The 25,041-nt window shown below is 32.7% G+C and overlaps 1 protein-coding gene across 1 annotated transcript in view; it reads left to right on the forward strand.

The window, feature by feature from the left end:
* Positions 1-2,984: 2,984 nt before the first annotated feature.
* Positions 2,985-25,041, forward strand: part of LOC137919429 (dual specificity protein phosphatase 22-like) — a 58,893-nt gene continuing 36,836 nt past the window's right edge. The window contains exons 1-2 of the mRNA XM_068762503.1: positions 2,985-3,363; positions 23,598-23,714. Coding sequence (XP_068618604.1) covers positions 3,343-3,363; positions 23,598-23,714 — 138 coding nt within the window. The 5' untranslated portion in view covers positions 2,985-3,342. The remainder of the gene's footprint in view (positions 3,364-23,597; positions 23,715-25,041) is intronic.

Raw genomic sequence — 25,041 nt, forward strand, 5'->3', positions numbered from 1 at the left:
ATATATTTACGACTTAATTGCGATGTGATTAATTATTATGAATTTTAAACTAAGAAGACATCATCCGACAAAGGAGTCGCTAAAGTTATACGATATATAAGCCAAATAAAATACGTCTTACAGAAAATCTTATATGAATATCAAGGAATGTTGAGAATATAAATTTAAGAAGCTTATTTAAAAAATATTTACGTTTAAAAAAAAGTTATAAAAAACGTAAAAAGGCGTAGAGGTTTTAATTGATAACTGTGGAAATGAATTGCTTTACTACTGTATTATAAAATTATAAAAAATCCTTTTGAGTTTTTTGTTAATTCTTTCCAGATCTGGGCGCATTTGGAACCCTCGTAGATTTAAATTGGAAGAGGACAATATAGAGGAGCACAATCTGATTCTATTTTCTATTAAATTGGGCTTTCCTGACACTCTTTCATGATGTGTACAAATTCTCGCTGTAAACGATACTATGTGGGTAAAGATGTAAATAAATGACTTCAAGTCGAAGTCCCCCTGCATCACATGATGGTGCTTTCCGCTAAGTAATCTAATAATAATGCAGTAACATAAATAATTTAACGAGCCTAAAAAGCCCTCGAGCGTAGATACTTTAGAAACGTCAATACTCGGTGAAGTAGTCAAAACGTTCAAAGAGCATATTAATATAAAAGATGTAACAATACTATTTTTTTTCTTTACAATTACAACGTATGTGATAGACAAGAACTCCCAAGCATCTAAGACAAGTTAGGCTTAGTTTAGATACTACAGATAATACGATAAATTGTGGCCGAAAGTTTTGCGAGTGTCGAACACGAAAAGGTAGAACGCGGCGTGGGATTGCCCTCCACTAGGTAAATGGACGTCATCATCAATGTCGCTGGAAGTTGTTAGATGCGAGCATCGCAAAACCGATCATCGAGGCGATCTTTGGGGAAGGCCTTTACCTTACAGTGGACGTCTATCGGCTGACATATAATGATGATATAAGACGATAAAATAATACACGCTATTAGTATTTTATAACAGTAACAGCTAAGCTAGTATAATTGTCGTAATTTCAGCCCTTAGACGCCCAATGGGGTGCCTAGCATAATGCCTAATGCCTAGCATAGGCCTCCCCCAAAGATATGGAAGGGATTTACCATAATCGCCACAATTAGCTACGCAGAGAACAGAAGCGTTCTCCATCCTCTTGGAACTTGTTTGTAAATTTAGGCAAACCTATATAAATACATATAATATATATATATATACATAATTATAAACATATATATATATATATATACATATATATATTACGATCGCAAGTCTTAGTCCTCTACCGCTGGGATCCACACCATATAATATTTTTACAAAAAATATTTAGTTCTTCAAGAAATTTCAGTTGTATAAGTCAATTTCAACGCAACATTCATTTGTATATTTTTTGTTCTACCGTCATTAAATATCGATTCATTTTATCGAAAGTTTTTGTTAAAAATTAAGTATAAGATTGTCTTAGATATCAGAACCATAAGACCACCTTTTGTACCTGCCTCTGTATAAATGTTTAACTTTTTTTATTTTTTGGTATCACATTTCCTCTTCGATACTTTTTATTATCATTTTGATGTACAAGAAATATTAAATGAATCAATAGAGTTATTTGTTATATAGCATAAGTTGGAGGCAATAAAATAACTGTGAACTACATTTTTGTGTTTATTTTAAGAAAATTGCGAATTATGCCGGTCATGATCCATACACAGAATGTATTCATTTGTGGCAAGCGACGGCGTTCAGCGATAAGGCACGTGTTCCTAACACACAATAATCACTTGTTCAATAAAGTAGCAAAATGTATCATATCACCCGTTTGTTATTCTTATTCATGTATTTTAGTCAACTATGATTAACCTGTTTCAAAATAAATCTGAAAGATATGCAGACAATGTTTAAATACGATTTTACTAGCATCCCCCCTACCTTATTAAGTTTAAATACACATTCAAATACCTTTCTGCAGTTCTAATGCCGGACCCACGATAAATTAGTAGCGTCATCAATAAATATCGATTGTAATTTATCGACAATGTTGTCTTGTCTACAGAGTATAGGTATAATTTTAATTTTTAACAAAATGTTTAGATTATGGATTTTATTTTCATAATCTGTAACATATTTAATAAAGAAAAATGGATATTAATTGTAAAATATAAATAGTCGTATTTATAATTATTTAACAAATTTATTATATATAATTCATTTAAGAACATCGGTTGACGAATGTTAGTAACCGATTTAGCCCCGCGACTTGAAAAGACCAGCCCAGCGAAAAAAGCAGTAGGGCCTTAAGGTTCTGAAGTGGTCACTACGGATCGGTAAGCGCAGGGCAGGACGTCTATCGGCAAGCTGGAAAGATGATCTAGTTAAGGTTTCAGGACTGTATTCCAGATGATGCATCTGTTGTTAGCCGTGTAAGGCTGTTACAATTCCGTCGAATTCGCTAACATGATTTTCCTACTGCTACTACTTATAACTGGTTTCAGGACGATGAACTTTGCTGAATGTAGGCCGCTTCCAACCAGTCCTATTGGAAATCTATAGAGAGGTGGGGAGAGGGGCATGTCCAGCTGTGAAGGTCATACGCAGAAAATAATATATTATCTTTAATATCTAAGTAAGAAAATTACAAAGTATTTCTAAGTCATTTACACTTTAAGTAATCATATATAAATATTAATAGTTTAAATATGAACTGCTCTTTGCTGAGACTTTTGGATTAAAGTTTAATTACTTTGTGTAAAATATCGCAAAAACAAAAATCGTATTCTACAAATAGGTATATAAAAAATTTGATTTCATTTTAAATTCGACCTTTCAATATACATTATCGATATGTGTGACAGCCAATGAGCAACACTACAGGGACTTACAGACGCAGTGCCGCCCGGCAGTAGCGCGTCGTCTGTGAGGAGTGTTGTACGTTGTTAACGATTTTTTCACGTCGCGTCTTTCTCTATTTATATATCCGTTCATTTGAAGGATTTTTGTAATCGATCACAGAAAGTCGGTATTAAAATAAGATCATCAATAAAGACACCGTTCGCAAACAATTTTTAACATAAATATCTTCAAGATTATTCCGCATGTCAATGCAAATATCGATGGAATAGCAATCGCGTGTAATACCGGCGTCAACAATGTAGCCATAGTGACGTTAATGTTGATGATTTGACAGGGGGTAATTTTTATGAATCATTTTTCTTGCTAACGATTTTATGTTTGTTGTTAAAATATATCCAGTGTTGATATGTTGTAATATAGTTGTGTTTTGTGTACGATTACTTGGCAACAATAAAGATGGGGAATGGAATGAACAAGGTATTTTTATTATTTTAAATTTAATTTATGTAATTAATAAAGTAGATAGTAAACAAGCGTTAGCGGCATATTGCAGTTACGTAACGGTGCCGTAGCCGGTTGTAGCTCGTAGCGTTGAACGAGTCGTAAGCCAGAGGAAAAGTCGGTTTTTGTAAATTGTTCTTTTTGTAAATCTCTTGTATTCTCAGACTATGTATTTATCCATTATGAGATTTGTTTTAAAATTATAATAGCAGAAAATTTTATGCTATCATTCAAAATTGTAATGATTCGAAATTAAACATAATGTTATTTTTATACAGAAATAATTATATACTAATTTAGGACGTAAAACTTTTTTTAAAATGTTATATGCGGAGTTAATTCATAAATGGCACTGTAAATTCATCCTAGCGGTTTTAAGCTTTGCTGTTGCGATTCGAATGTATGTCTTTAAGAGTCACATAGGTGGTCTAACTTTTATTAAGACGATCTTTGATAATTGTATTTTTATGAATCCTTAAAACCAAACTTTTACTTTAGAATTAAAGAGGGAGACTAAAATATTTAAAGGATAAATAGAAGAAGTCTAGTCTTAGAAGCCTTAAGAGTGCTACTCATATTTCGTTACCTTTCAGTGTCCTTTGTATTCTTAGCGTTTTCGTGATTATTTACAAGTCGGTTTCCGTTTCTATCTCCTTATTAATAAAAATGGCAATCGACAAAATTTTCTCTTCTTTCGACTTACAATTAAACTTGCAAACTATATTGGGATAAAGAACGTAACTTTTTTTTTTTAAATTACTAATCCGATTCCAATAAAATCCATTCCGATTTAACAATAATTTGGTCACGTGTTTCATAACGACTTCATGTTCCTTTCAAGAAGAGGTCAATGAATTCATTACCCCATTTATAAAATTATAGTGGTAATTTTTTAATGCATCACGAACATTCACGAAATCGTGACACGATTTTATTTTCATAGTTTTTGGACTAATTAGTTGTTACATATTTTTACCTAGGAAGTTTTTATTACTTCACAGAAATAGCAATTATAATACGAATTGACTCAGCTTCTAGTACAGGATTAATTCGGTCAATTTTATTAACTATTATAAGAAGTAACTAATTAGTGTTATTCTATGAAATATTGCGACTATTTTACATTTTTAATGTATGTATATATCGTGTGTGATGTACCATTTTTATATTTGTTAGGAAGTTGAACGGATCTTTCAGAAACGTAAGCTGCAGTCCACATTAGTTAAATATAAACTGATTGTATACCTTGCAAAACTCTTAAAATTGATTGGTTATTACATATTATAGTTCCACTTACAACAGATAAACGTGGTCTATTAGTTCAGGCCTCATTAGTAAGTTCACGCTGAACGAGCTACGTAGTGTGCTATGCTCGGGATTTCTCTACGAGATCTAATCTGTAGACGAACAATAATAACCGACACGGCCCTTCGGATTGGCAAGTTGAAGTGGCAATTGGCAGGCCGTGTAACGCGCAGAGCAGATGGAACTAAAAATTCTGAAGTATTAAACGTCAAGATGGACAGTCTACCTAAAGGTCATCGGAAGACGCTAGATACAGATCGTTTTTCATCGGTCTTATTGGAAATCTATAGCATAGGCCAATGTTCAGCTGTGGTTGTCCTACGGCTGAGAAGGCAAGAGAATATCTTTACATTTTCAAATTAATATAATAGTTAATATATATAGTTATATAATATAGTATTACAAATAAAATGGTTTCGATCTAGAAATGCGTTGTATATACATCGTATAATTACATCTACATAAGGGTTGAACCCTTTTGCGGGCGATTTACAAATAGAATAAAGGGATACAATTTATTTCACGCTACATACCCTGGTATTCATAAGGTAAGTAGGATACTTAACTTGTATTAAGACCTTCATAAAAAGTCAAACGTGGTATCATTCGATCAACACATCATTCAACTAAAAAGGATGAAATAAAGTTAGAATGAAATGGTTCCTCTATAAACAAGAGCAGACAATTATATTAAAAAAATGTTACAATAAATCAATCTACATTTGATATTCTTTTTGATGCATTGCTAAAAATATTTCATAAATACCGTATGTACACTACTGTACAGACAAGGTAATGTTTGCAACGATCACTGTGTTGATTATTAGTTTTAATGGGCTGAATTATTTATTTCCGTTTCTATATTAAACCTAACACATCAACTAATTTTAACGTCGTGTTCGCTATACATGTAAAACATACATTTTTCATATTATAGATAATTCTATATTCTCAATAACTTTATTTAGGATGTCTATACTATTTAAATAACCTGTAATGAAATGTTTTCTCAATTATTATTATTACTTTGTTCTAGAGACAAGTTAAAAGATATTTTTGTAAACTCTTAAACACGGTAAAGTTAGTGTATAAGAAAATGTCAAGTATATTAACATTGAAACTTCTAGCTCACGTTATTTAGTTACAACCCATTCGAATACGTGAAAGTGGGTCAAAGTTGCCATGATCGGTTTCAACGTAATAAACTCTGTAATGAACAACTGGTAATATAATGCAACAACTTGATGCAACAACAAAAAAATTGTTACAGAACTAAAACTGTTTGATACCCTATTTATAAAATATTAAAAGTTACAATCTATTCGGAGTATGACTATACTATTATATATAAATTTCAAAGTTTTAATATTTTTGTAAATGCGAAACACATGCATTTAAAAAAAGGATAATTCCTTAGCATCTGTATATTAGATATGTAGAGTTACCTGATTTGTTTCACTCATTATATAGGATATTTAGTTGCCTATACTTTCTTCATGCTGTGAATAAATAGACGATTTCAATACAAATTTTCTTACTAAATTTGACCAGATAAATACTTACGTTAACTGAAAATACGTTAATTATTACCGTTGAAAAAAAAAAAAACTTAAAAAATGCCCGTCGTCTTTTTTAGTTATGTCATACGATCTGTTACGAAATGTTGTAGAAATCTGGAGCCTATACAGGGATTAGATATAATCCAGATATAATTTCAAATAACGTCGGCTACAGTATTTAAAGCTACGTGTCCAGACTTGACCGTCTTAAAATAACTTCTACTGAATGTAGAGGCAAGTTGGCAGATACCATTTGTTAACAGAAATATTGATGGCCTGGTCTGCTGAAAAAACTTAATTTTGCTGTGCCTCGTTTTAGTACCCATCTTTACAATGTGTTTCACCATGCCAACAATCCTTACGAATTGTGGTCACCACTCTTAAATACTATAACAATATGCTTCATTAATAGGTTAAGATGTTAGGCTAATTGTTAATTTATTGTTTGTACGAGTATATCTAGTATAGGTTCGTGAATTTATTAAAAAATACTAAACATCTTAACTCAATGCAACATTTATAGGTTTTTACACATTTTTTTATCAATATACCTTGTGGTATATTGGCCTGATGAACTATGTACCGTAGCTTCTCTCTTAAATGGAGGCTTTTGTTCTGTTAGAACATTATAGGCGTTACCAGAATACAAAACTAAGGTCGTCCTTCATTACGTTTTATCTCTTTATTACAAAAAAAGAAAAACCGTGCCTCGGTGCTCTGTGTCACATTCAGTCACGCAACGATAATTTATGTAAAGCATAATGCCATTTGAATAGTTCACTGAGACAACTTCTCTTGATAAATGACAAACATTGGCATTGTTACGTTTGGGGAAGTAAATGGCCTTCAATGTAACTTATGTCATTATCTTAACCTATATGGGTTAGTTTCTACAGGCTTAATGTATTTAAGCACACGATTACATCTAAGACTGTTATAATTTTTATTTACAAGTTGCTCCTTTTACACTTATATTTATAAAAATAAAAAATCGTAATTTTTAATACAATTGACGACTTTTAGTGTTACTTGCAAACTGTGTAGTAATTTAACCCTTAAATGCATAATGATGCAAATCGCAACATACCCCTTAAACGGTATAAGTAGCAGTAAATGCATAGTGTTGTATAGCTGCAACATAAGGTTTTGAAAAAAAAAAATAAGTATAAGAATATTATACATATGTAAAAATATTTTCCTCTGAATTGTAGTGTATCTATCTGCTAGATATATTTTTTAAAAGTATAAATAAAAGTCATGCATTTAAAGGTTAATAACATGTCAAGAACTATCTACACTTTCTTTACATTGACCACAGGGAGCATATGCAGATTTCGGGGGTTCGAGGCTCTAAGCCTCTTTGAAGGTAGCGAAACATGAGGGATCCAGGGGTAACCTCGGCTCGTAGAGGCGGTAGCTCTATGGAATACCTAGGTTTAAGAACCCATCGATAGGAACTCGGCCTGGGCATTCATTCATCTATAATATTCGTTTCGCATTCCGACAAATCCGCCTGAATTGGCTAAACCTCGGCTTGTCAGTTGCTATATCCTAGCAAAAATCACTACCACTTCAGTAAGCGTTCGCGCTGGAAGAAGCATTAGCGGAAAAAACTAGCAACATTTCTTTCTAGAATGACCGAGGATTAAAGTCTCCTGTGATACATGCGCTGACTTCTATTCCAGCGAAACCGCTTGTTTTTCGATCGGCTGTTAATTTTTTTATATCATGTCTGTCTAAATGTCGTCTGGAGACTCGATCACACGTCTCGGTCTCAGGATGGCGCAATGTCTGAATGTGCTGGGTGTAATTGTTTTGTAGGGGGCAGGCACTTATAAGATCACATTTCTTGATTTTAAAAAACTTTGGCTCAAAAATTAAACTTTGTAACGAGCTTCTCGGGATAGTTTTAAAAAAGTCGAATATCTTGTCTAGTATTTAAATATAATAAAGGGACGAGCAGAGTCCTCTTTTTACGTAATGTGGCGGAGAGTCGCTCAAAGCTTCCGCTATCTTCATGAACCCATGAATCATTCAGAATGAATTGAACAACTTTGCTTTCTGGTACATTAATTTAATGTAGTTCTCATCTTGGTTTTTCGAAAGAATATGAAGTTATAAAATTTTCTTCCTGTTTAATCGACGTGAAAGTGCAATAATTTAATTTTTAACACGGGAGAGTTTTTTTTATAGTTTGCATTTAACATCACGTGTCAATTTAAATACCTTGTCAATTACTAAATAAAGCTATTAACGTTTAAAAACTACAAAATCAGAGAATTGTACCGATTGCATATAGTATATTATAAGGTATGTTTTTTTTAATTTATTTAATTTTACTGTCCTATATTCATCGGAAGGAGTTAATACTAGAATATGCAAAACTTGCCTCACACCCTGCAACTTACCCATATTTTGGACATATAGCTAATTAATATGTGATTTGTCAATTGAAGCATTTTATATCAAGCGAAGTGGCCGGTCATATATTGGTGGACAGCAAATCTTTTCACAAAATTTACTTCTTTAAAGGTTTTACACCAATAATCCTGTATAGTATAGGATAAGATGAATATAGAATAAAATACACATGGCACATATTTCTCCATTTATATTCTGTTAAGAGCTAAGCCGATTAAAATGAAAACACGTGCGTTAAAAAAACTCATCTCTTTTTCACACATGTATTATCGACGGGATTATTGTAGCTTTTTAATTTAATATTCGGTTTAGTATAAAAATGTACATCAAATTATAAATAAAGAATTAAAGCTTTTGTAGGATAATTGTAACATTCGGAGTAAAATAATAACCAACAAGGAAATAGCTTATCATCATTTGTTTATAACGAATCAGAAAGGTAATATGGCTTCGTATTGTCGCAGAGAAATTGTCTTAAGCATCACGATCGTGAACGCAGTAAAATGTAGGAGAAAAATTATGAATGAAGTGCGAGTTAAAATTGAAGTTATTTTCAAGAGACATCGTCAAGTCGGCAAAGAAAAGAAATTAATGGGTAGGTAAAATACAAAAGCGTTCATTTCTAAAATGCTAAGTAAAAATAATAGCGCAGCCAACAAAAGAGGAATGTATGTGAAAAATGTAATGGAGGGAAACAGTCGCAATAATGTGAATTTTTTCCACTATGGAGCTGTTCATTGTTGTGGTTTTTTTTTTATTAAAATTGTGATTACTCACGTGAAGATAATTTTAGAAATTTTCGATTCTTTCTAAGAATTTGAATATACAGATTGGTTAAAAATGTAAAAACTTGAAATAGGTGAATATATGACTTGTTTATTGTCAATTAATGTAAGTTGCAACCTATCCAAAAATTAATGGTTTCAGACAATATACAAAGTAACGATCATATAATAAAAACAAAATTATTTTTTACTGTCTGTCCCTGCAGATAACTTATTGCCAGAAATTATTGGTCCGTCGCATTCTAACGGAAAAATAAATTAGTGTACATATTTCAGATTGATCACTATATACAGGGTGATTGGAAATACGACTTTTACCCAATCATCGTGTAAATTTCCAAAGAGAGAAAAAATTCGCAACTCGTTCTTTTTTTGAAGCTATTCGATACGTTCACCAGAGCATATAAAATAGTGCGATTCCCGATTTCCCGATGAAAAGAAATTTAACTAAAGAAATTATTCTGTCTACAATTTTTTAATTTAAGCATTTTGCTTTCTTGTTTAGTACCAATAGCCAACCACCAGATCTATGACTGCCTTAAAAAGTAGCATATTAGCATTGCGGTGGTAAAGTTTAAAGGCACTTTAGCTAGTGGACATATGGGCATATAGTGTCATCTCAACCGCTGCATTCGCAAGAAGTCGTTACTCATAATGCAAAGTTATTCTGCTTGGGGTTTGGGACATTATTTTCCATTATTACAGTAGTACATTTGGTATTAGTGAACCCTCTGTTTTGTGCGGTTTTTGGCGGCAATGGCAATAATCACCGTTTACCGTTATGACTAATAATTTCTTTATCTTTTTTTTAACAAACACACTCACTCTCGTCCATAACAGTTTCTTCGTTTCTTCCTTTTCGAAGGATGACATTATCCATTATTCTCACATCATCTATTTACATTTCATTCACGCATCGCTTCACAATTTTTTCCACACTTCTTGCACGCATTTTTCACTTCCTTTCCTTATTTTTGTTATTTACTTTTATATACATTTCCTTCAATATTAAATTTAGTGATACTCTATTTCTATATCACACTTCGAATCTTCTTACTTTGTCAGTTTTTTTGCTCTTTTTTACGCTTAATTTTATTGTGCATTAGAAAAGCGCGGTGAAGTAGCAGGGGCTGAAAAAAGCATGAACGTCGGCGCCGCTCATTTGTCTAAGGCGTGGTACAGCCGTTTCGGTAGCTTTCCAATATGATCGCTTGCGTCTAGGTGATGTGCATAAATTGAGTGATGTGAAGAATCCCCAATAATCAGATAATAACAACCTATGAAACCTAGGTAGGCCTACCTACGAGTATAATCCAATAATCTCAGGCACCTCGAATCGGAATACTAAATGCTTTTCGAGTGACAACCTAAGTCGTGGTCATTTCTCGGGGATCTTTACTCTACTAAGCGACCAAAAAAAAATTTTATTTCCTAATAACCTGGTGAAATAACCAAAAACTGGTAAAACCACCCGAGAGTAGTTTCAAAGTAGAGAACTTTAACCTAAGTTACTGGAAAGCACTCGGCTAAATACCTTCATCCTCAACTCCGGGAGAAATCGTTAATATTTACATGCAAACTGCCAATGAATAATAAAGCCGCAGGATACTTTATTTTACCTTTTGTATGCCTTTGTTTTATCGCATTGCTATTAATAGCCATATGGTTATAAGGTGAACACTAAAGTCTCGTCACGTTCTGGTACAAAAATTATCTTATTTAAATGATGATAAAATGTTTCCTGAATTATGAATTATGTATAATATTGTACCAATTCATTTGAAGAAAAAATATTTCCGTATTAAACAAACTGTTGTCATAAAAAGCTTTTGTGATTAAAATAGTAACGTGAAATTTCACTCGGAAAATAACAGAAAAGCGCTCATTATTTCGCTAAAGGTAAAACCATGTAGTTGAAAAGTGACAATGACGAACGAAACCACACTTTGTGTTAGGTAAGTGACGGAACATATACTACTGAATGAGAGGTAATTTTAATGACAGTTTTTTAAGTTCTTTTACATTTTGTACCTCCATCATTTTTATCTCCTATATTAAACGATGAGACTGCCTCATGTACCATATGAATTGTTTCTTTTCTTTTATTTTATTTTCTATTTATTGCCTATGGTGTACAAAAAAGTGTAAATGAATTGGTAAATAAATAAAAATTATATGTATAACAATTATACATGGCGATTGGTTAAAGGTGTAAAACTAAAATGGTGAATATATAGTAGATTTGTCAACAAAAAGCTTTAAAGCTCTTCCACCCATTTTCAATCTGTATCAAGTGTATAAATTGATCACTCTAAAATGTGTTACATTAATTTATTTATTTTTCTTTGGAATGAAACAGGGCAATAACTTTTGTCAGTATAAAGTCTGGCGATCAGATAGTAAACAATAACATATTTTTTTTATACTATGTTACATTACATTATTTATTATTTCTAAAACCTTTGGATTTTGGATATGCTGTACCATACTTTTATTAACAGCAAATGCATTTTAGCATTTTTTACGGTTCATACCACAAATTTTACTGAACTGAATAGCAACTTTTAGATAACAAAAATGTAGCAATAGGCTTTTTATGTAACTACCATATTATTTTATGGTGAGTGAAAGAAAAGCGAACCTTTTTACATGTTTGGAAATCCTTGTACTAAAAATACCACATCTAAAATCGCTCGCTAGACCGAAGAAAGGCTCCATGTTCTTATATAATCAATATTTATGTGCTAAAATTAATATTGTTACCTTTGAACCTCTAAGCCAAATTAGTCGGATAGCGTTTGCATTTTTAAATTTCTACGATGAGTTGCGACACGTCGGAACACAAATGCATTTAGTTAATAGAACCAGTAAATATGTAGAGAATGAAAATATACACAATTTAAGGTATAAACTTTTTGACCTAGATATTTGTATTAATCGGACCGTGTCATTCAAAAAATAATCCGGGTTTTAATACAGGTTGACCAGTTATACGTGCGAAAGCTTTGAAGACGTGAATGTATAGCTCATTTTCTGATAATGTGTACTATGCATTAAACATCTATCAGAAAAAAAATGTTGCTCTTACACAATTTTCTTGTTTTGTTTGTTGATGATTGATTATTATGTCAGGAAAAATTATACAACTTACCTGAAAGAATATTAATCTTAAAGAACATACACTATGGGTTACAGATGTAAAACCTTTAAATAAGTATAATTCACTTGCAGCACAGCACCCTTTCTAAAAATCATTAGTTTCAGGAATAATATATTATGTAATCATAATATGGTAAGAAAGTTTTCAAAATTCAATTTCTGACAGCATTGTCTAAACTTATTAGCCTTTCGCATTCCAATAGAAAAAATAATTTAATGTAATATATTTCAAAGTGATCACTTTATAGGTGATTTGAAATAAATGTAAAAGCTTTTAAAGTCATTGCTTAAAAATAAGCAAAACCAATCTTGTATAGTTCCTATTGCATATATTATGGGCACTTTATGTTTTGCTGCAATATTTTAGTTTTGTTTTTCTTATAGATTCAATAAGGATAATTGTTGTGTTGTACACTAGACCAGTTTTTCCCAACGTGGGGGTCTACGTTCCACAGGGGACTCCACACGCGTTTAACCCTATCGATTTAACTTAAAAATGATGTATGGTTACATTGTATGTCACGTAATAATTTTAGAACGGCTTTGGTGGGCTTGGCATAAAAAGGTTTTTGTTAATGATAAAATTGTTACTGTACTTTAAAAATTAACATAAGAATATAAATGAAATGTACGTGGTGAAAACAAGATAACTATTTTCTTTAAACAACCAGTTTTTAATATAATGGTGAGTTGTTTATTCAAAAATTGCTTAATAAGGTAAATTCAACAAGAAAATCTATCAACTCTAATTGTTTCGACAAGAATGTCCAGCTATGAACTTTAGTAAATATTTTATTTATTTATAGGACACCTTAGGTCTTAAGACTTGTATTTAATTAAAAAAATATCAAATAACTTTGTACAACAAATAATGAATCCGCATTATTCTGTCTCTATTATACTCCATAAAAATGATTATAAATTATTTCCATTGGCAGTCCAAACAATAACGTTTTATTAATAAAAAAATCAGATTATTGACTTAATTTTTTCTGGTCACTCAACTTCTTTGATGCCTTCCTTGATGGATAAGAATTTTTTTTTATTTTATTGATAATGAAACTGAAAAATAATGACAATTATCAAGTGATTCATGCTTAAATAAACATTATTTATTATTCAAAGTGTAATTAAATATTGTTCAAAAGTAATAGCTATTTTTAAATGAATAAACAAAACTTGCGCGATACTTTGATTGACGTAAATTGTAATAGCAACACAAGACAATTTTTGCCACTATTTTTTTATAGTTACGTAGAAATCTCAGCTCATTAGCAAACCAGAGAAAAGGACTATCGCTAGTGTGATCTTGAACAGATTGCATATTTGTGTGAATTTATTTATTGAGTCATCTTCAATTTGTTGATTATAGATTAACATCGGATTAGTTAACTCAGTCGCTAAACGTGCCATTGGAAGGGCTATGCTCGGGATTTCTCTACGAGATTAAATCAAGAATGAGGAGATGCGTAGACGAAAGTACGTAACCAACACAGCCTAGTGGATTGGCAAGTTGAAGTGACAGTGGGCAAGCTGGGCAGAGGCTTTAAGGTTCTGTAGTGGAGCCTGGCAAGTGCAGTTTAGTCGTCCACTCGGAAGATTGAGGCATGCCAGGTTGCTTTCATTTAGAACTTGTAAATCTATAAAGTAGGCCTGTATCTAGCAGTTGACGTTCCACGACTGAAATAATGATTATAAGATTAATAAACTAAAAGAACTACCAAACTATCGAAGCCTATCCGCGACCAAGCTAGTGTAGCATTATATTACCTCATACGTCCATTCGCCCGTCACGACATTGTTTCGACATAACAGTAATTCAAAATTAGCTTTGATTTCATTTTCAGGTAATGACACATTCGAATATCCTATTTCTAACATTCAATTATTGAAATATTATATGTATTTGCTTCGATAAAATTAAAACATAGGAACTTTAATTTCAATTAATTACAAAGATTATCCACCTCCAGTATAAAATTATTCTAAATTCAAAAGTTAAACTGATTACTCATCGCCGTTGATAATTGCCGTGAAACATAAATCTTTTTTGCTCGTTAACTACTCCGAACCGCCTTTAACTAAACAAAGGAGTGCCGCTTTATAGCTAATTAAAAAGGACCTCTCCGCTTTCTGTTCTTTGCTTGAATCTTAATAGTCTTATTTTTCTATTATAGTCTATAATGACCATTCTTATTATACTGACTGACTCAACTTATCAACTCCCCTTGTCCAATTAGATCATCATTAGGGCCGTATTTCTTATAAGACAAGTTGCAAGCGACCTGCATGTTCCAATTATATATTAACAAATTCGTATTGTGGTTGGAAGACCTGCACTGCGCTTGACGATCCGTGATCACCATTTCGAAACCTTACCAACTAACCTGCCAACCCACAGGGTTATTATTGTCTATAAATCTCCTGATTCGATCTGGTAGATAAATCGTGTGTGCACTTGCCAGTGAAGCCGGAATCGAGTGACCGCCTAGAAAGCCGTATTTATCATGACTAGTTGAAGAATGCCCCTTAAATGTTATGGACGACGTATATTTTAAGGTATTTTATTTAATAGAACAACAGTGTAAGTCATGTATAACGCTGAATTAGAACATGCGTATATGATTCCTGGTTACTTCTAAGCCTCTCACGTAGTGGAAACGTTTCTAATAATTTTAATCCTGCAAATCCAAAAAGTACAACACATGTGTGATATTCAGTATTTGGCACCACGTTTTAATCTCTGAAATAAGCTGTATTACAACAATAGCAAAATTATAATAATTCATTAGAAGTATTGCATAGGTACATGAAAGAATTTTATTTCAGAGATTGAAATATTGTTAGATAATAGGCATAAGCTGTATTATTGCTTTCAAGAACATTAATGCTTAAAACAATTGTTTTGTGTTTACCATGACGTCAAAAAACTTAAACGTAAAATTAAATAAAAAAATATTGAAAATTTATTTATATTTGTAATTTAAATAGCATTGTAACATCAATGGTAATTAATAACTTACAAGTATAATATATCTTTATAAAATAGGTTATAATTGTTCTTCTTCCTTTAATTTTATTTATTATGTAATCTTTTTTGGACACTGCATTGGTATTATATCGGTACCACGATCTTTATTTTATTCTTTGTGTATCATCAACACTCCACATCAGTCTAAAATGTTATGCAAATCGCTCTACGCGACAGGCTGTCACCAATGTACAGTGTTTTTAAGCAAAAAATGGTATTGTACAATAATTCTCATATTAGGAAAATAAAAATTATTATTACCATAATATGTCTATAGGTATCTTATATGTGTTATTTGTTTGTTCTATAGTATTACGTAGAAGCGCTGGGCTGCAAGAAGTTGTCGCTATCGGATTTCAATAGGAAAAAATCACTACATATGATGATTGAAAATATGTGCAATAGCACTACAAGTTACAGCTGTCAAAGGAGCTATACATTCACCCCTTTAAAGCTATTACACCTATAAACAATTATTTTGTATACAAGTATGTTGACTCTCTAATTAAGAGAAGGCTTTTGTTTCGAAGTGAGACGTCTTGGATAGGAAAAAAAATAAAATAAAATTGGATATAACATAAAAACTAATAACTGTGACGCGTAAATGTTATATAAATGCAATTTATTGTTATAATTTTAAGAATCGTTTACTTTTTACAAGCACGTAAATTCAATGCGATAATTTTTTGTTTAAATATCAAAAAGCTCATTCTTACAATAACATGTATCGGATATTAGGTTCGTAGTGTTATTAAGAATATATGCCGCCCTTTAACCTTTTCAAAATATATATTTATATGTGCATAAAGTAAATAACAAAGAAAACACAACGGGCCACATCCGGAACTTTGTTCCTGAACAACTTGGCATCAAAGATGTTTAACAATAACTTTTATAACAATAGAACAATAAAACTCTGAGGCTAAGAGCGATCTCGAATGCACGCTGTATTAATATACACAGCAGCCTTAAGAACGTATAAAATATATGATAAAAATACATTTTTCATCAATGTTTTTTGTAGACCAGTGTTGGACTACATTTTTAAATTTTATGACAACTTACATATACACTGCATGGCTAAAATAGATGTCCAGGATGCACGGCTTTATACGGCCTTCTATTTATGCTTTTATTTCCTTCAAAAGTTTTTAAACATAAAATACAAACTAAATGTGTTTAGAATATTGAAATATTAATCATTATCTATTTAAGTATTATAAGTTTTAACCTAACGAAATAATAAGAAATCGCTAAAACGTGTAACCATTATCCTTCGTAGTCTGACAATACATGAACTTTCTTGAGAAAAACAGGTTCGAAATCGTTTTCGTCACTTGAATATACTAGCGCGCACTTGTTTAGAGTTGACTTTTTTTCAGTGACCATGTAATCCGTAACTGAAAAGAGCAGTGGTATACCAATAGTATAGAACTGAAACTTGCAATCGTAGATAGCAGGTTCGATTTTCGCCAAACAATCATATATTATTCAAACTTTGTGCACTCATTTATTTGGGATTACCATTGCTTACTAACAAATTTCCATAGTATGGGCAGCAGCTTCTTCTGCGTAACATCTTACCTCAATGCGACCGCCAACCCGCCTGCCACGGGTGTGTATTATGGTATATTCCCCCACAGATATCTTTGGGGAAGGCCTTGCTGTGGGGTGAATTAATTTACACAAAATTAAAATTCATTTTCAGAATATAATCTACTTTGATTTTTTTTATTATTCATTTTTATCATTCATTTATTCATTAATCTATAATAGTAATTTTTAATTCAAAATAAAATCAAGTATTGATAATTGATGTTAATAAAACCAGATGTTGTTATTATTAATTTTAGATTACTTATTTTAGAAATAATTGTAAGCATTCATTTGAATTAAAAGTATAAACGTGAACTTTTTACGAAGTCTACATACTAGTGTAGTTTTTAGTTTTATTGGCATTTCTTCTACACAGTGGTCTCTTTCCGGTGTCTATCTTGCAACGCCTTAAAGGAATCGATGACAAGCTCTTTCCGTACTACCCTCTCTCTTTTCTCAGGGCGATAGTAATGGAGAGTCCAGCTATTGAATTATACTAACATACAGTTCATCGTCCACATGACCTTTTACCTGCGTGTTCTGCGGGCGATATCGCAAAGATAACTTAGATCAAAATAATTCATTCGCACAAACAGCTATAATTATTCCTCTCACTTGCCCATACGCATCCTGAGATATTTATGGTGCAAAAGAGATTTCCGTAATTCGATTTATTTAGAAAAACACTTTTGTCAATGCTCTTCACTTGAAAATCACTTTTCATACAACTTGAGTCATATTCGTTGCCTATCGATTAATTTATTGCGTGTCACCGGCTTACTGTACTGGGGCGATAGAAACGACTGGTTGAATTACGTTGAATCTCAATCGAAACTCACTATTACTGGTTCGCACGAAGGCTTTATAGTGTCACTTTTGATATAAGATTCAATGGAAAAATCTGTTTGTAATATGAAGTTTTTTAAAAATGAAAAAAAAAGTTATTTATAACAAAAAAGATTTTTCTGTACAGTAATTTCACCATCAACCGTTACTTTTTGTATTCAGTAATTTTTTTTTGTCGGAAGCCCAGTGTTGCCTTATATTAACTGATTTCGCGGGCGTGTACGTGGGAATAACTCACTCATAGTTCTCATATTAGAATCACTAAATATAATTTTCATTACTAGTTTGGAATATTAAACACCAGATTGGCTTGCAATAAAACGAGCATTATTTTAACATTTTTTTAACTTTCATATAATCATCATCATTACTTTTGCCGTAGGTTGTCCACTGGTAGACATATGCTTCCCCTTTAAATGGTAGAGTCTGGATTCCTCATAAGCTGCCTGCATCTAGCCTCTTCCAATGATCGTAAGCTCCCAGCGTTCATCTCATTTGTGCGGCCGGCCCCATCACACTTCAACTTACCAATTCACCTGCATAGAGGTGTATGTTATAATAAACCATGTCGATGTAGATTGATACCGGCTAAAGGATTAATAGTCACCCTATTAATACATTACACGCTAGATATAAGTTGGAAAGAGAAATTTATTTCGATAAATAAATGAAAATATATACGAGTATAGTGGCAACGAAAACATTTCTTTACGAGAAGACTACTTAACCGGGAAAATGTATTTGTTTTTTAAATATCGCTTTTTTAATTACTTTTTTTATTTGATTTTTTCATAAAAGATAGTACAGTTTTTTTAGAATTTAATTTATAGATATCTTTAATATATATTTTTAACCTTTACTGTTTTCTCATTTCATAACGCTACGTAATTCTTTTTCTTATACTGGAGGTTGTATTAAAAATGTGCCAAAGTTTATTTGTGTATTGGATAGTAAACGGTTGGAAATAAAAGGCTAATATTATAAATATTTTTCCAAAGATCTCATGACTCTTTGGAAAGCAGATTACAGTCTTTTTTTCCTCAAATAAATAAATACTAGCCATTTAAAAAACCAACCGGTCCCGGAAACAAAGCTCGGACGTATATCACAGGGGACGATTTTATTAAATAGAAGCGTGGCATTAGTTTCTTCCGTCACTTCTCCCAGCGTTAACGGTTTCTGTAATGATAGTAATGTTAGCTAGGAAGTAGCAATCCACCAAGTTGAGGTTCAGCCCTGCCTGACGCTCTGGAGTTGTAATGCTATATAGAAATTTAATGATATGTCAAGCCAATTTTTTGGGCGGGTCGTTACAATCTAATTTGTAATATATAATATCATTCATTAATATACTTAGTTAATTTCACATTAAATCATAATTAAATAATTTTTGCTCATGTACATAACTTTCTGTTTTATTTATTTTCTCTTTATTTATTTCACATTACTGTTTTACTTTTCCTTATATTCTTTTAATTCTTACCCGACCTGTACTATTTTCATCTTTATTCCTGAGTGGCTTCTTTTGCACCAGCCCACTCTATTAATGTTTTGTCTGCGCGAACCAAGACAAAATAATCTAATATAGGCCTTATTTTTATTTTTTGATTGTGTCGGTCTTGCACTGACCAAGATCACATAATGTTCTTCTAACATCACTATATGGTAGTCACAGGAATGCACACTAATGATCTTCGGGGTGCACTTACAAATGCCCTTCTTAGCCTTTTTCAGAGGATCTGTTCCTTGTCCCCATTGCCAACTTTTCGACAATGGACAACATCTACAACTCTTTTAACTTAACTCTTTTTCCTTAGCCCTACCGACACAATACCCACGATGCGACTTCGCTAAGAAAATTACATATTTTAGATGTATCAACAATGAAATAATTAAATAGATATTTATTCTTTCGAACAGGCTTTGCTCAGCACTTTCGAAAATTCAAGCCAAATATGTTATATAATCTATATGTATTTACACATAGACTACTGCCAGGTTCAAAATGTTCATTCTATCGAAAACAACGTGACAAGAGACTAGATAGTTACTATCTTAACGCCAATTTTACAATTTTTTCCTGTTATAGTTGATCTGATTGTGACGTGAAAATCAGCATGATACTAAACCAGGCATGTATATATAATATTTTATACAATAATAGGGTTTATTAATTAATCTTACTTCAATATAAGCTTTGCATTTAGCATTAATTTTTCCACGAATATATTTAAAACTCTTTCAAGGATTTTATTAGAGAGGTGTACACATTGTCTCAGTAAGGAATGATTAAATTAAACTTTACCTATACGAATACGTTAAATTCGTCATTGTCAATCATTAATATGTCCAAATTTAATTGTAACTTTGTATACATATATAAATACATTGCTATTTCACTTGTCACATTATTACCATCAGTTCTTATTGTATTTACAATATAGTTGATGTCAACAACTACGAAAGTTTTAACATAGAAAATTTGCATTTTATTTTACTTAAAATTAACCTTAAATAGAATTTATAAATGCGCCTTAAAGTATAATTATGTTGCCTTGTTATAGAGGCATTGTGTCTGCTCTATGTGGAAAGCGGTTTACGCCCATTATTATTCTCGGTTCCTACGAGAGGGCTCTCGCTTTCTCCGCAATAATTACAGCTAAGTACGACCGAAACTTGAAAATATTCGTTAAATTTTGCAACAAAAACATTGTGGTATCGTTTTGCTCGGTTTTAACATTGTTTATGATTGTTACGTAGTTAATAATTTTGTCATTCCCTTCTCCGTCCCTCTTTATTCGTATCTTTTTTCTTGCCTCCCCTCTTAGTTTAACAATTTATTTATATCAATTATGCACTCCAAGGGTGAAATATTATATATACTTACAAAAGTTTAATACTACTTGACTTTTAGTATGTATGCCTATTGCAGGTGTACATAGCCCTGGCAGTAATTATACTAGCCTTTAACATTAACAGATAAAAAAAAGTAATAAAAAATTGAAAAATCTAGAAATTGTCATTAATGAAATTGTTCCTAATAACCGCATGACTTTTGAGAATCTAATCGGCTAGATATGGACAACGTTAAAGTCAATTATAAACCGATCCAGCATGAGAAATTCAGGCGTCGTGCTTTTTGGAGACAGACATTAAAACTCTACCTTCAAAACCGACAACAATATGCAACAGCTAAAGCACAGAACCGAATTAAACGCCAGATGACAATAAGTTGTAAAAGTTTTTTCGACCACTTCTGCTCCCAGCTCTAACGCTTTCGAAAGTGGTAGCTTTAGAAATTCACCGGGTGTTTCATGGCAGCTTGGATGACCTTGGTTCCTCGGTTGATCGAGTCAAAGTAGGCCTTCTCAGGCACGAAATAGACAGCCTAAGCCGATGTAGGGAAAAGGTAGATTCTTAAGGCCAGCACTCTATGGAGCGTCTGCTTTGACGACTTAAGATAATTACGACCTCACAATCTGGTAAAACAATTATTGTAATGCCGTTCCGTGCCTTCCGAGGAATTTTATTCATCTTATAAAGAGGTCTTTGCCAAGTACCCTCCATGCTCTGCTACTTTAAAACCGATGAAGCTGTTCTTGCCAAGGTTTTTTTTTTACCTGGTTAACTGACATTTGTAGATTCCGCGGATTTGAGATGGCAGGGCGCAGAGGACTTTTCTTTTAATATACCTTTGAAGGTAGCGAAACACGATGTGAATGAAAAAGAAGTAGTGGACAAACTGGTACTATAGCGCTTCCGAAATTGCTCCACCGTGTCTTAGGTACGTTTATGTCGAGATGTGGAAGCGTCGACCATTCCGTTTCCTCTGACTGTCGTCAACGCTCACGGCAATGGCGTTAACATTCGATTTTCTTCGACCCCCGCCTCGCCACGCTTTCCTAAGGCGCGGTCTACCGGTTTCGGTAGCATTACAACAAACTGCGTTTTGTTAACTTTACTCACTCGCTACTGTTATCTTGAAAACGCAAATAATAATTGATTGATTTATGACATATTTGAAGCCCTGTAGATAAGTAAATGAGGTTTACGATTGATGATATTACTATCATACTTAAGTAATAATAAATTATGTAGGGATATTACTCTATGTATCTAATTTGTCCACGTAATAGAGTTTATGTGAAAACAAATTCCTGCAACGTAGTGTGTAAACAAGTTATACTCATTTTTTAATCACTTTGTATCACGTCAAAAGCTGTTTTCATATTCAATGAGCTTAAAGAACGTATTAAAAGCGAACCAACGCAAATATAGCTCAGAAAAATTTTCGCTGTCAGTAATCGCAAAAGCCAACGTTCGGTCATGAATCAAAGTAATCCATTAGTCGATCTTTCATGAATAAGTTCCATAGCAAATCCTTTAATCTTTTGCCATATTCCTTTTCCGATGTACGCTAAGCTATTTATTTTAATAATTAAAAAATATCTGATGATATGTGACACGGCCTAATCAGTGATACACTAATTATCATTCCATTTGTAGGATGTCCACTGGGAGACGTAAATCTCCCCCATAGACCGGTTAGAAGCGACCTGCATCTAATCTTCCGATAAACTTTACAAGGTCGTTTGTCATTGTCAGGTAGACATTCAGCGCTGCTTAGTTTTTGATTAAGTAATAATTAATGATTAACCTAAATAGCAGGATGGATTTATGTCCCCGAGAAGTCTTGTCTCGTTAAGATGGTGATATTTATTCAAAATGTCCGTTACACTAATTAATCCGTACTTTATTTTAAAGTTCCCTCAAGAACCTGTCTTCTAAAATTAAACAGGACTATATTCGATTGTTGTGGGGAGCTGTTAGCTTTTCTGGCTTTTACAGGTTCTTCGGACTCAGGGTACGCGGATCCGAAATCCGCAAGTTTATGAATTTAAAAAAGATCTATGTGAGATGTGACGTCTAGTATATTGTATTGACGAATTCATATCTACTTAGATGTCGGAGGGTAGTTTATGTTCCCCTAAACTACCTCTTCTTTAAAATTAAACAGGGCTATAGTGTAATAACAAATAGATATTTGTAATACCGGTGGCTCTTTTTAATCACCGTCTGCCTTTTTTCTTCGTAGCTATATAATTTGTAAGACACCCTTTCGCTGCAAGTGCAAATAAAACTCCGTGGTTTTGTTTTGACATCTGTTGTCAAAAACAGGGGAATGCGCTTGCATTTTACTGTAGTCTTAAAGGCACTATTCTTGTGCCGTAACCACTTGGACGTTAGAGCTTTCATACAATAGACCTTTACATACGTAGTCAACTCTTACTCCGTCGCTTACGCCGTGTTATCAGAGGTGGAGGAGGGCGTGATATATCCTTCTCTGATGCTCAAGTTTCCTGGCATCCCAATATAAGTTGTATATTATTAAATCTCAGGTTACTTTCAATTACAATCACAATCAAACTCTGCGTAGGAGTAGGATAGGAATCGATTTAGATAGTTTATCATAAAGTACGCTTAATAAAATACATTGTTTGCTTACAGGTCCTGCCGGGACTCTACGTGGGCAACTACAGAGACTCTAAGGATCCGGTGCAGTTGGACAAATATAAGATTACGCATATATTGTCCATACACGATGCAGCAAGAAGGATACACTCGGTGAGTAGTAAAATAAACGTCAATTAAATATCAAAAGCTAAAAAAGGATAAAGAAAATGTGTTTCTGTAGGTAGGTAGAGTGTAAAGACAATGTTGATTTGTCTAGACCCCTATTTCTAGACATCATCTAACAAGGCATTGCAAATTCCATTATTATGTTTTCAGCCGTAGGTATCCTCTGGCATAAGTGTTCCCCATAAACTTTTAGACCTCAGAAGACGACTTTAATAAGGTAACCTTATAGATTGACCTCCTGCGCTGCGCTTGCTTGTCCGTCTCCACTTCAGAATCTTAAGGCCCTTGTGACCAGTTATTGTACGCGCCATGTGTTTCATTTAGTTTCTAATAAAGTCGTTCTAAATCGTGTACAGGGTTGTTAATATTTTGCACTAAATTAATGTAATTTTTATTAGACTAGCCTAAAACAACGATTTTTCATAATACCTTTGAGTAATTTAAATGGTTTGTTGTTTTATGTTCCATTTTCGTTATAATAATTTATTGATTAGCATATCGAAGCGTCTGTAACCACTCTCTGTCGAGCGCGTTAAGTCCCGCTTTGTTGACACTCGATTCTTTAGCGTTCCAGTAGAAGTCAAGTTGCGACGAGCTATCGTGTCAACGAGAAATCCTCAACTGATTTAATCGTGGTAGTCGGCTCCTAACGCTTTTATTAAATTCTTTATATTTTTTAGTATTACTTAAATATTTAAAATGAAAATCATTGGTCACTAAAAATACTCCAGTCGCAAAGCAGCACAAGAACCTCAATTTATAATTGTAAAATCATTTGTTATTTCTCTTTATTATATTTATTTTCTCATCCTCCCTGCCTTGCGACAGATTTGGAACAGTGCCAGCTCGCTGCGGCGCAAAATTAGGAATAGATTTTTCAATTACAATGTAACCAACTAATGAGTACAGCGTCTATTGTTATTATGAACCTACATAAGTGCACGCATTTTTAATTTATAGAACTAAAATTAAGGCGTTAATCTTACGCTTTAATGTATTACATTAATAACGTAACTTTATTTTAAAAACTAATTCCATATATACGTATTTATCGAATTAGTTTTAGAAGACACCTATATTTTTTTATTCGGATTTATGTATGTGTAAAGATTTTTGTTTTTAAATTTTGAGCGATCACTTTTTTGCCAATAATAAAGAAAGAAAACATCTGTGTTAACAGACTTTTATTTATAAATTCTTTATAAGGTTTGTTACACATTTATAGAAATAAAAGAATTTTTAAATCTTTCCCTTTTAACTTTTCCTTTTGTCGTCCGTACCGGTCGCATTGTGAGTCGGCTCCCCGGCAAAC

This window comes from Battus philenor, unplaced genomic scaffold (genome assembly GCF_028537555.1).
Source record: "Battus philenor isolate CCGP_79_NKW_IND1 unplaced genomic scaffold, ilBatPhil1.0.hap1 SCAF_16, whole genome shotgun sequence".
Lineage (NCBI taxonomy): Eukaryota > Metazoa > Arthropoda > Insecta > Lepidoptera > Papilionidae > Battus > Battus philenor.